The 13,786-nt window shown below is 42.7% G+C and overlaps 1 protein-coding gene and 1 long non-coding RNA gene across 9 annotated transcripts in view; one reads left to right on the top strand and one right to left on the bottom strand.

Annotated features, from left to right (window-relative positions):
• The window catches only part of LOC136420603 (frizzled-8-like), a 29,818-nt gene extending 17,721 nt beyond the window's left edge, over positions 1-12,097 (top strand). For 4 of the 8 annotated variants that reach the window (XM_066407629.1, XM_066407627.1, XM_066407632.1 and 1 more), the window contains exon 2: positions 8,918-12,097. In XM_066407629.1, the coding sequence (XP_066263726.1) occupies positions 9,278-10,951 (1,674 nt within the window). In that variant the 5' untranslated portion in view covers positions 8,918-9,277 and the 3' untranslated portion in view covers positions 10,952-12,097. Of the gene's footprint in view, positions 1-5,211; positions 5,391-8,165; positions 8,396-8,428; positions 8,522-8,558; positions 8,765-8,917 lie in introns of those variants that run through there. The other 4 variants (XM_066407625.1, XM_066407626.1, XM_066407631.1 and 1 more) reach the window with 4 other exon arrangements.
• Positions 1,578-5,129, bottom strand: LOC136420662 (uncharacterized). Its single transcript, XR_010753281.1, has 2 exons — positions 4,894-5,129; positions 1,578-2,004 (listed from the first exon to the last, which is right to left on the bottom strand). It is a non-coding gene; the product is annotated as an uncharacterized lncRNA (long non-coding RNA).
• Positions 12,098-13,786: the final 1,689 nt, after the last annotated feature.

Here is a 13,786-nt window from a genome sequence, read left to right as displayed (position 1 = left end):
CGTACCGTCCCATCCCTCCAGCTGTGAATTTTTCCACCCAAAATATTTTCAATGGAAAAGATAACATAGGGTATAGATCATGGGTTCGGCTGGATGTTTCTGGGATTGCGCCTCTTGGCAAGGATAACACTTGTAAAAACACAACATTGTTAGCGTGATAGGGATAACAAAACTCGACCAACTCAATTTGTTCTGTTAGTGTATTCATTGTTTTAAATTTCACTTTCTTCCATGATAGTGTCTGGATAGGAAGAAAACCCAAACGACACCGGTTAATTCAACTTTCAAATTTATTTGTGTATCATTTGATAAAATTGTTATCATTTCTTTTTACGATCATGATGTCTAAAAAAACAAAGTAACTCAACCAGGTTTTATTAGATTGGTGTTTTCTTAAATGATTATCCATTTCAAAGACATGTTTTTCTAAAACTCAATTCGTTCGAACGCAAATTGTGTATTGCACTATCCAAACAATATATAGTACTTTAATCACATTGCTGATTGCAAGAAATACACCAAACGTTCATTTGCTGTTCAGAAAATTTGAAAATGGGTATTGGGAAAAGTTAGGAGAAAAATTGACAAAATTTGACAGAAAAAAATGCATTTCAACAAAAGGAGAAGAAAACAACTGTAAATAATGTTGACCTTTAAAAGCTGGCATTGACCAATGAGCTATCGACTCAATTACGCCGTTGTTCCAAAAATAACGCCTTTAATTCAAATACAAGGATCAATGTGGAAAAACAGGACGTTGAGGAATGAAGTTGTACTTTAGTTTCAAACAATAACTGCACCTGACACAGATGTGTGAAGGTCGAGATTTCACAGCTGGAGATATTAACATCACCTCTTGTGTATTAAAGGCCCTTTTTGTAGAATTTTAGCACCAAAATTAGAAATATTTTCGGGAAAAGAATTGGCCTGATTTTTTATCTATGTTTGCGATTTCATCACATTCAAGTGTTAACCTACCAGCCAAAAGACGACCAGTACATTATGTATTCAACTAGTCCAGTGAAAAGACCAAAACAAAGCCGATTTGTAAACAACCCCACATTTTCAAAGTGTTCGTATGACACAACAACGTTGCCCTTGTGAATATCGTTAGGCAATGGGATAAGGCAGATTCATCTTATCATGTAAAATGAATTACCAAAACATTTAAGGTGACTTTTTCTTATCATTCCTTATTTCCAAACCTACAATATGGGTCTTTGATACTTTATAAAAATGGAAGACGATATCCTTACTTGTTGATGTGTTTTTTTTATGGTATCTTCTTGACTCTTATTTCACAACTTCGAGGACTTTTTTGAAAGTCTCAAGCAAGTACTACACCACTGCTTTGGCGTTAGTCTCTGTAACCATGGAGACGACCTCTGTTGGATTTTTGTCGATCTCACCCCGTGATTTTTCCCATAGTTGGGTTCGAATCCCTAAATCCCAGATATACAGTCCGGAATGACCTCTGTAGACCCTAGGCCACACTTTATCGATCTAAGCCTGATATCTTAATCCTTTGATACACTGTGCCTCAATCTGGTCGGTCTTAATTCTAATAAATCTTTCAGTCAGCCTGTAGTCATCATTTATTCAGGAGGCCGTATTCCTCGGAGAGAAACTTGTGATTTACGACAGTGAGTTCAGCTTGGAGGCAATGCGTCAGAAACTAATTTTTGCGACACCGAAGGGACCGATTTGAGGCAGGAGCAATTATCATTGGGGTTTTTGATGATTTACTAAGTAATGGCTTCTTTGCGAAGTCACGCTGCAGCAGTTTGGTGAAAATAAATCTTTGCCTCGTAGGTAATGTTGTATCAGATTCTCGATTTCATATGAAATAGCGTCATACAAACCTGCAGTACCTCAGATGACCAGTAGGCGGGGCTACTCGATTATGTCAATGCCTCCAATGTTTTCGTTTACGCTGAACATAAGTTCCAAATGTGTAGATTCAACTGTGATATCTTTCTCCACCAGAAATCATCCCAGTCTTTTCTGAAACAAATGAGAAATCACGTAGATGAAATTGAGTGGGAAAATCGCACAAGTGATATTACTTAAAAATCCCAAACTACGGAATTAAAAAATACACGAACTGTTCAGTAAAAAAAGTGAAGACACCACCATTTCAGATACAGCCCCTCCGGGGTGTTCCGTTCCTATTACTAATGAGATATATTTTGAATCGAGAAAAATTGGGTACTTCCTCAAAAACATCTCTGACCTTCCGGAATACTTACGCTAACGAGCATGCTTATTTTGTCAACCGTTACCTTTCCGTAGTATCCACACTAACAACTGCTTATTTGTCCTTTTTACCTCTTTCTCAGCAAGAGGAGCGTTCATTATTTGTTGTCCATTTGCGTCAGCGGTATCTCTTGAATATTGCTCCCTATATTAACGGAATACACACGAGTACCTCGTAATCCGCGCGCTAATAAACACCTTTGTGTCCGCCTGACATATCGGAGACCTGTACTTGTTATGGTCCGCTTCTGTCCAAAGATGGGTTCCTAATTAGCCCTTGCCTATTTCCGTCGCACAATGAGGGTACGAAGGAGGCGAAGACGGGTTACAAGTGATTGGAAAACCCTTCACAATAGCGTGAATAGATAAAAGGTTGTCAACGTTGGGGTAAAGTGTAATTAGATATTTTTGCTCATACGCTCTTGTTACAACGAAAAATAGTCTCAAATTCGGGTATTTCGGGTGTTTGTGGTGTGCTGTTGCTGTCTATATTGTATATCAAAACGAATATCATCCTGTGTGTCTGTTTACAAGACTTTAAAACTAGCGAAATATTTTCTTCTTATAAAACGAAACGGACGAGAATCTGACACCAATGTGAGATTAAACTTGAAATCTTTTTCCTACAAAATAATCAAATTAAGATAAGAAAAATTATTGACAATTATAATGGGTACGATGTATTGTGCGTGTTGCCAAACACTTCAAAATAAGTGTAATATGCTATTCCATGTATAGGAAAAGAGATCTAAGTTTTGGTAGGGCCCCCACTGCTTTGCCGCTCAGTAGGAGAACATGCGTGTTCGCCTTGTACACCGGTAATTAAAAACAGCAGGGTTGATTCGCCTTCTACACATTAAAAACCGCTTCTATTGTGAAGGATGCAGGTGCACCAGTCTTGCACAGATATCTCCCGACTTCTTTTTGTATCAAAGTCCCTCATTTTTTCTGTATGTATATTTTCTTACAAACTCTCGTAAATTTTATTACGCCGTGCGGCTTGCCAGATCCAAGCCCTAACCACCCAACTCAAAACATACCTTAAAATCATATATCTAAGAATTTTAGGCTTCAAAAATTAATAATATGGGATAAGAGATGTAAACAAATGTGTTGTCAAAATGTATAAGTCAAAATCAGATTGACGGTTGTATTCTAAACATAGTGGGTAGTTGACAGGTCTTAACTACAATGATGTCTTCATATCAGGTCGACATCCCAATAGGATGTGTATTTCATTCATGTCTATTGCAGGTGTCCACATTTATTCGTTTCTTACATCTATGTATATATATAGCTCCACGTATCGTCAAGTGGCGGATCCTTGTCACTGAAAGCAGTTTGCATTTTTGCATTTTTGCAGATTCTGTATCGTCCTTGTTGCTTGCACGGGTTATCTTGTGTGTGTATAGAAGCCGTTTTGTTTTAAGTGCTGATTTTGCGAAACGAGGGATAGCCGGCGCCACCACACATACCAAAACATTCACTTCTGAGGTGGTGGGGCATAGCTAGTCTCAATTTCCGTATCCATATTCTTGTTCACATCTAAAGAAACAGAAAACTCTTCTAAAAATCTTCTAAATCTTTTTTAAGAAAATTTATCACTTCTTCATTTGCTGATCTTGTGACTTTCTTAACGTGATTTTATTTTGTTTCACACGTGCGCAAGTGGGGTTAAACGTCAGCGAAAATGTTTTAACATTCCTGTGTAAGGACTCAGTAATTGGGGATGGACTTCTTCCGCTAGCCAGAGTTCCAACAAAGGGGAACATGTTTTACATGGACGCAGATCAGCCCTGCACATCGCTCTAATGGCACGGAAACATCGTTTCTTTTTGTCTAAAATGATGTCCTTACGGAGGAGTTACATTGCTGGCTTTACATTGGAAATGTTTTGGTAGAAAATTTGACTCAATTGTCTTTCCATCAAGATTTTTGTCACGTCTAGCCGCTGGTGTATTTAAAAGAAAACATTACGTCAACGTAACGGGATTAGAACCCTTGTCCGGTGGTTCCCGGTAAATAGGACGTCCATAGACTATCAAACGGATGCATCTTGCTTGTTGATTCTTTGGTGGTCCTGGCGAATAATGAGCCGTACAACTCGTTTCTGGTGTCGTCTGTTGTTGCAACAATCCTTTCCGAGTCGGGTCATTTTACGCGTGATTAAGCCATCGATTTTCGGCCCAGATTGATACACAGCATGATTGTGACAAGGCGACGACGACTCGTTATGATGTCTGTCCGTCTCCGTAATTTCGGTATCATCATCTTTCAGCCTTCGCCACCGCTAAGGTCGTTCGTTAAAAGCCTTCGAAAAATCTTTAGAATTCAAAAGCCTTCGAAAAGTTGCAAAAATTAGATAAAAAAACAGAAAAAAAACTTCAAAATACAATAGTCTTTGAAAAATCTTCAAAATTCCAAAGCCTTCGAAAAATGGAGAAAAAATCAAAAGCCTTCGAAAAATTCCAAAGCCTTCCAAAAATCTACGACATCCGTCAATACAACTAAACACATACTGTGGAAATACACGATTCTACATTGTTCCCTAAAGGACCTTTTCTCCTTATCAGCCCCATTATTTACATTGTTCTCAGATCAAGTCCAGAGTACATAGTATTACGATGAACATCTCACCTTGGAATTCCCTTGGACTCACGTCACACACATTTTAACCATTTTCTCGGTCGTAAGTAACAACTTGTCGTTTTTCTCTGTAATTGACTTCCCTCCTGCTATTTTCTCTCCACCTTACGCTCATTTCGCTACAATTGATGCAAATTACTGCTCAATATTGCTGTTGTTTTTCCCGTCATTAGAGGGTGTGCCCTGTATAGTAATGACAATTAGCCCCGCCTTCCTCATTAGTGTGGTCCATTCAGCGGCGCGAACTAATGATTATAATGATTATAATGACTTCCATGTGTTGTGCGAAGAGCCATTGTGTCGTCCCATCACATTGTTAGCACATCGTTAGGAGGTAAATCTTATGCAGAGTGCGCATCAGGGACAGCCTCACAACCACGACCGGGCACCGTGGTGTAAGGACGCGCAAACCTCCCTCTCTCTAAAACCCCACTGTTTCCACTCGGATACTTACTTCTTCGTACCAACTTGGATTACCCGTGCATCTGGTAAGTGTAATATGTGCAGTTATATGATAGGTTTTGTTGAGGATATAATTTTAGGCCTTTTTTACGGGCTCAAGCCTGCGGCTGTGCGGGATGATTTAGTGTTGTCGCCGCCGCCTGTCGCCGCTTGGCTCGTTGTTTTCTCCGTACGTTGTTACGTACTCTATCATTATTGTTCAAACTATCTAAGCCACAGGTTTCAATCTTTATCTGACGCTGTGTTAGGTGTAAGGGTTAACCTGAGTTTTAGGGCGTTCTTTGTTGAGTCTTGGTGGGTTGAACATAACGTGAGCTCGGTGTTGGAGTTGTCTTACCGCCGTACCAACTGTTGCAGTGGTTTTGCATATTCACAAACAATCAGACTATCGCTACTTTAGGATCCACAAATTTTACTGCAGTTTTATGGTGTTCAAAACTTTTCCCGCAATCAAAAACCCTACGACATATCACGCATATCATGGAAATATGTTGTAATCTTTTTAGCTTGTATGTGAGACTTGTGTTCTCTTTTACGGTAGACCGCGTTGATAGTTGCCGGGAGCATAAACATGTCACTACAAAAGAAATTCTCTGGAAATTGAGAAGTGAACGACTTAAGAAATTAATCCAGCGCTGTTTCCTACATGTATTGCTTGTTGAATGGGAGATACAAACGCCTTCAAAATCAGCACAAATGATATATATATGTGGATAGTTGTGTATGCAGAAGGGGGGGGGGCGTCTTTTTGTGATGAATAAGGAAGATGCCCCCGTCCTCTCCTGGTGGGAACTTCCTGTAATCCTATCCCACGTAATGCCCCGTACTAATCGCCGCGCCAGGATTTAGAAATGCATGAAAATTTAACGCTTTTAATCCCCTGCAATTAATAAACCCACAATCTGAGCTCCAAGCAGGCGTTACGTTTCAGCTGTCGGCCCCAACAGTGTTAGGGTAAGAAAGGCACCGTAGAAATGTCCCTTTAGAGATCGAGAGACTGAAAGAACAAATATGTGCGTTTGTGCAAGCATCGTCCTTTGAGAGATCAGAATCTAGCTAACATGTTTCTAGTGTTGTTGTTGCCGTCCGTGTTGTTATACTTTGAGATTAGAACCATAGACCGTTACAGGCGCCAATGTTTTTGTTAGTAACATTAGCCGGATGTGTATTTCAATTTGTCTCCTCGTTTCAACTGCTTAAGTGAGATATTCTACCGCATTTCTTTACCAGTCGCGCAGTTTTTCGAAGTTGAGATGTTGGAATTGACTGATGTTTACTTAAAGACAGCTTTGGTTTATCTTGGTGAGAGCCAAGATGTCTTCCTCTCGACGGGAATCGAACCCCAAACCGGTAGCTCCCGGGGTCTCTTGAATTAATTCCATGATAGCCTTAGCGGTTTAACCTCTGGTCCGAGAGTTGTGGAGAGGAGCTTACAGACACTCCAGGCAAGCCGCGAAGTCTGCTGGTAGGTACGTCCCGAAAAAAATGTAGCACATCAACTGGTTGATCCCCGGTCTAAGCTTCTTATACCAGCCGCTGGTGACAGGGCTACATTAGCTGAGTCAACCTGGAAATTGGAACAGTTCATTACTAGGACAATAGGCACCGCCCCTTGAGCGCTCCTGAAACTAGCGCTCTTCACCGCAGAAGTGTTTGTTCTTGGGGGAGACACAGTGGCGGTCCGAGTATAAACTCCGTGACTGCGCCAAAGCAGACACGGGAACGAACACCAACAGCGTTTCCCGAGACACTGGCTCCATGTAGTCCTAAACTGGGCCCACGGCATACAATTTTTTAGACTTTAACTGCACACAATAGGTCCTAAGACAGTTTCTAATGTCTAGGAATGAGGAAAACGTATCATCATCTTCCTTCGCTTCAGTTCACATTTTCCCTTGCTCTGCAGTGTTTGTATTGTCTGTCTACTTACACAGACTTACGTGACCACTGGACTATGTGTGTACACTCGGAGATGGGACATTTCCTTGGTCTTTAGCTAGCTACATCATTTTACACCTTATAACCTCACAGGTGGTATTTAAAGTCGTCATCACTTAAGAAATACACAAAGACGACGTATTACTCGTTAGCAGACAACTTAAAGGTGTGTGGGATGTGTATAGATGGATGAAGAGTTGTCTTAGCTGTGTTGCGAAGGGGAAAGACAAACACATCTCTGCATGAGGGGTCTTTTAATATCTTCATTATCAAGGTCAGTTGTCTCAAAGGAAGTAGCTAAGGAAGTTTTCTATTCAATGATGTTAAATCTGTTAATGCACAAAATGTATATTTTTTAAATTTGAAAGTTAGTGTGCAGGAGCAATAAAGGATTGGAGGGTAAATTTTATTTCTTATTTTATGTTATTGGAAACACATGTGGTTATTTATGTAATATATATCATATGTCATGCCTACAGCTCTTCCTGTTTTTACAATCAGCTATTAAGTTTTTTCCGCATGTTATATCAATATAATTATATCATGGGCAACGGAACTTAATATAGAGAACGAATTAATATTATACGGTTTTCACTTTGATGCATAACCCATTTGTCCAACAAGCGTTATTTATCATCCACCTGCCCAATTCGGCATTATATAAAAGTCGTATTAAAATTTGCAGCGTTATTTTTCAGCATATAAATTTTGAAGGGGATATTTTATAGTTCGTGAACCGGCAGATTTTATTACTTCGATTTTTCGAATTGTTTTTCTGTGGTTGTGTGTCTTCGGCTTGAAACCGGTTTTACAAGAAGGTTCTTTTCACATTGTGGATTGCGAGTAGCACGGTCTGCATGACAAAACGCCCGTTCATTATGCCCCTTTTCTTATGGATGTAGCTTGAATGTGAGGCTGTCATCGTTTCCCGCCCGCTGATTTTTTTTCTGTTGAATCAGCTCGGTCAAAGGTCAGCTGTTCCTTGGTGTGTGTGCTGTCTAATATGTTACCTGTAGTTCGTTAGTGGTGCGTGGCAGACTCGGTGTTCCCATGAAAAGAGGCTCTGTGTGGCAGGACATTTCAGACATTTCAGGTAGGCTGGTTATCCCTAGTCACCTGTAGACTGTTGTGGTACGTGTAGAAGTTGCGGTTCGGGTCGGGGTGTGTTGTGATGGGGTTTTGTGGACAGCGTTTTCGAAGTGTTTTCGAACCGGGGCAGGTAGGGAAAATCTCCTCCCCCAGTAAATAATGGTTGTTGATTGGGGGCTTAAACAACTCGCTTGTACAAACAACGGGGGGACACAATGGCTGTTCAGAAAAGCGACAGGGAAGGAGAAATAACGCACCACCTACAACAAAACGCTAGGGTGGGAGCTGGTTCTCGGCGAGTGTTTCTGCGTGCATGTTGTGCGGCGTTGGCGTACATTTGCGCGGCGTAATTGGGATATCGATGACCCGAAAGGTACGGGCCCGTCACCTGCTAGTCTTCATAATGGCCCGACACGTTACTGACAGGCTTACGTTGTCACTTAGGTGTGATCTTGTTAGCGCTAGGCTGACACATTTAACAGGGAACTGTGTGCTCAGACCGTACTGTTTTCCTTCATTTGTGCAGGGCTCGGACCTGGCTGCGGACGGAGTACTGGAGGACCGGTGAGGCTGCCGCCAATCGACGGGTGTTCGAGCCGAAAATCCCCGAATTTGATGCCCGAGCGCGCCGCGGACCCCGCCGGGAGAGATTCCACGGACTAATCCTCGCGGATTGCCAGCCCTGTAAGAGGCTTAGTGACTCCGACCAGGACAAAACGACTCAACCCGGCGTTTCCAGCCCGTGACGACAGCGAATCTTGTTGTCTTCTTCGTCGATAAAAATACTACATATCCAGAACTGTTTGAGCGAATTTGTCGTAGCTACGCGGGCCTGGACGGCGCCCGACAACCTTGGTATCTTCAACCGAACGTGCCATACACCACAATGGGTCGTGGAGACCTCCGTGCCCTGGCCGTCGTGTGGATCGTAATGCTCGGCCGTGTGTCTACAACGGCCGCCATAAAGGACAGGGTCTGCGAAGAGGTGACCATTCCGATGTGCAAGGGGATCTACAACTACACCTACATGCCCAACAAGTTTAACCACCAGAACCAGGACGAAGCTGGGCTGGAGGTCCACCAGTTCTGGCCGCTTGTCGAGATCCAGTGTTCCCCTGCACTCAAGTTCTTCCTATGCAGTATGTACGCTCCAATTTGTCTGGAGGACTATGACTATCCTCTACCCGTCTGTAAAAACGTTTGCCAGATGGCAAGGGACGGCTGCGCGCCCATCATGCGGCAGTACCGGTTCGCCTGGCCCGACAAGTTCGAATGCGACGACCTGCCCGAACAAGGGGACCCCGATCGGCTCTGTATGCACTTTCTCAACGCGTCAGGTGACAACACGCAGAAGTCTACACCCGCCCTCCCCACCATCACGGCAGGTGACGTCCCCGGGGGACGGCCTAGACCTGCCCCGCCTAGCGGCGGCTGCAAGTGCGGCTGTAACAACCCCCTCGTCAGCATCCCGCCCAGCTCCAAGTCGTGGTACAACCGCGGGATTTCTGCCGGCGACCAGCCCAACTGCGGGGTCCCCTGCTACGACCCTTACTTTGACAACAGCAAAAAGACATTCGCGAAGTTCTGGATCGCTCTGTGGGCCGGGCTGTGCTGTGCGTCAACCTTCATGACCGTCACCACCTTCCTCATAGACATGACCAGATTCAAGTACCCCGAGAGACCCATCATCTTCCTCGCGCTCTGCTACTTCTTCGTCTCCCTCGGGTACATCATCCGTCTCATCGCGGGGCACGAGGCGGTCGCCTGCGAGAAGGACTTACAGATCGTCCGGTACGGCACCACGGGGCCGGCGCTGTGCACCATCGTGTTCCTGCTCATCTACTTCTTCAGCATGGCCAGCTCCATCTGGTGGGTCATCCTCTCCTTCACGTGGTTCCTGGCCGCAGGGATGAAGTGGGGACAAGAGGCCATCGCCAGTTACGCGCAGTATTTCCACCTGGCCGCTTGGCTCATCCCAAGCGTTAAGACAATCGCTGTCCTCGCATTAAGCTCTGTAGACGGAGACCCTGTGAGCGGAATCTGCTACGTAGGCAATCAGAACTTGGACAATCTACGGGGGTTCGTACTGGCCCCGCTCATGGTTTACCTCATCATCGGGACGTCCTTCCTCCTCGCCGGATTCGTCTCCCTCATCCGGATCCGTAAAGTCATCAAACAGGGCGGGACGAAAACGGACAAACTCGAGAAGCTGATGTTGAGAATCGGTATATTCTCCGTGCTGTACACCGTCCCTGCAACCATCGTGGTCGCGTGTTACTTCTACGAGCAACAGCACCGCCCGGCTTGGGAGAGAGCGTTGGCCTGCCCCGACTGTCTCCCGGACTTTCGGCCGGACTATACCGTCTACATGCTGAAGTACTTCATGTGCCTAGTCGTAGGAGTAACGTCGGGAGTCTGGGTCTGGACCGGTAAAACCATCGACTCCTGGAAACAGTTCCACAGAAAACTCTGCGGGAAAAAGAACAGTCAAACCGATGCCAGGTACACAGCAGTTACTACTATAGCCCTCCCCAAACAGACTTCTTTTACCCATGTATGATTTATAGGATGGGGAGGGGGGTGACAACAGTGTTACTGTGTAAAGAAATACAATTCTTTTGTGTACAGAATGCTCAGTACTGCCACACGTATTTCCAAGGTCTGTTTTCTTAACAGTTACTAATTAACCAAGCTGTACAATCAAGATGTTATTTTGTTGCAAATCATCCGCTGGCAGCGACTGTAATGATGGTGACATGTAACCACAAAAGGATGCGGGGTCCACAGCAATTATTACCCCCTGTTTATATTGTATAGAATGACCTAATTTTCGGAAGAGATTCTCTAATTGTACAAATTGTGAAATAATATTATCATTATTATTATTATTATCATATACGGGTGCTGATGCCTGATATTTATGCAATATATCAAGAATGTCACTTTGTTCTAACGTCTAAATGTTTGTAAATATTTTTCAGTGCGACAAAATTCTGGTTAGTTTTATGAAAAGGAAGGTTTTAGCTCTTGTATGGCTTCTTAAACGACAATCATTTGTGAAGAATTCGAAGGAAACCACGTTTTGTTTCAATACAAGTAGCTTCCCTTAGTCTGTTCCAATTTTCTTGTTGAAAAGTTTGTTCATACTATGAAGAGATTTCATCTTTGCAATACAACCGTCCTGAACAGGGGTGTTTTATTTATATTTGTTCATACTCTCATGTTTGTTCGAAAACTTCCCAGCTAGTTGTTGTGTTCTTACAAGCAATGTAGTCTCTACCTCACTTCTTGGAATTCTGAAAAAAATGGGCCAAAAGGTATGTAATATGACAGAGGAGTTACCAACATGTATAGCCGGCTATTTTTTGGGACAAATTGTTCTCCCTATTTGGCGAAACTTTAACATTTTCCCAACAACCTACATGGTCTGGTAGAGGCTACAAAGAGTGTACTGACTAAGCTTGTAATTTCAAACCCCGATCCTATGTTTGTTCATCACAAGTTAGCAAAGGCTCCTTCGTTTATTTCCAATTAGAAAGTTTTGTGACTGACCATATAGGCTTGTGTCCACCCAGAAAAGTCTAAGTGCAAATTTGCCCAACGGTTTTGCACTCTCCATGCTAAAAGATTACACAGAACTTGCGGAGAGAATTTTAGGAGAAGAGGGGTGGTAATGATAATAATAAAGAACATGAAACATTGGAAAGCACCTGCGTTTGTCGTGGCTTATTGTGCATAGTTCCAGCACACCTGTAGTGATATTATCTAAAGAATGTGTGCAACGTTTTATATTGTTTGCTTTCGTCAAACTGGCAATTCGTTTTACAGATAGGTTTCCCCCTAAACTAGATAACGTTTTCTTAAACATCGCTCGTTTAAAGGAAACCCAAGCAATATTAGGTTCCGAAAAATTGGATATTGAAAGTCAATTTCTTTAGTCATTTCTATACATTATTAGTTCAAACAACACTGTCACAATGTATAGCAACGTCCATGATGAAAAAATACGACGTCGTTGTGATATGAGAACTCACTGAAAATCGTGGCCAGAGTTTTTGTAGGCTCGCGAAACTAAGGGGATCATCATACGGCACGATTATACGCGGTTTTAAAATCCTAAAAGTATTAAGTTATCACGTAAATGTGCTAAACAATGTTAGTAAATGTCACTACCATAAAGATTTCAGCATTTTTTTTCATTTCCATTTTTTGCCCAGATATCGTTTTGGTTGCCTTTAAAATACAAGCAAAAATCAGGTCTTTTTTTAGAGTGACGTCGGCGTGTGGTTGAGTGGATGTTGCGGATGTTCAGCTTAAGTAATTACAACAACTTCTTTGTTTCCGACATGTACTATCGTGTATGGTAAACAAGGGGGTACTTTCAAGAAAGGTTTTTTTTCCACGGGAGGTCGCCCAAGGCTTCATGCTCGCCGCCCTTTGTCGTGTATGTAGCTTACCCCCTACATGGCCCAGCCCAATTAACCCGACAAAGTTCGACCTCTTTGTTGTTTTTCAAACGGTGGGACGGCCGTGAGGTTCCAGTCTCTGCAAACGCTGGCATTCAGGTGCTTTCTAGCGACCACGGCACGCCTAAAGAAACGGGATATGTACGCACACACTGTTACCACTCCCATGGGCGGGAGTTGCGTTTTGGTGGAGTCTTGTAAATGGGGAACTAAAACATATAATAAATGTAGTCGTACCCATTGTGGATGTCTTTAGAAATAACTTACAATCAGTGAGTGCCAGGATACGTTTTAAAAAGGTTGTGGTCGGACGTGGGAATCGAGATCGCGTTCCTTTGTTCAGGGGAACGAAAAATACGCTACCTATTGAATGACGACAACACTCGCAGATGCGTTGGATGGTTGGTTAGATTTACAGAAATGGACGGGTTTAAGATAACATGAAGTACGTTTACTTAACCACAGCTTTTTGTTGAGGTCGTTCTAGTGCATACATTGTACTCTATGTGATCTGAAAATGTCACTGTTTGATCGTCGTTTGCAAAAAAATACGACGACTTTCCGACAATGTCACAGGTGTGACGAAATCGAGAGTTACCATCACAATTGTTTGTAATTAGCATTAATTGATATCTTGAGGATTACAGCATCTTTCATTGTAACGGATAACAACGACAACTAGACCAGCAAATCAAACTGTATCCACCCCACTGTCAGAACAATATAGGAACATCATCCTCAAGTTATGTATTTTCCTTGTGAATCAATTCAACGCAGAGTGCCCAAAAGTGTTCAAAAAGACACACTTTATTTTCTTGTGTCGTTTTTTTGTCAATTTGCGAAATCAGTTATCAAAAACGTTCGCACAACTCGAAATCCTCATCTCAGACCGTGTCACACTAGATTTGTATTCAAGAGTGGACCCTCTC

Source organism: Branchiostoma lanceolatum, chromosome 15 (genome assembly GCF_035083965.1).
Source record: "Branchiostoma lanceolatum isolate klBraLanc5 chromosome 15, klBraLanc5.hap2, whole genome shotgun sequence".
Classification (NCBI taxonomy): Eukaryota; Metazoa; Chordata; class Leptocardii; order Amphioxiformes; family Branchiostomatidae; genus Branchiostoma; species Branchiostoma lanceolatum.
This window is presented reverse-complemented; position numbering and strand designations above follow the sequence as displayed.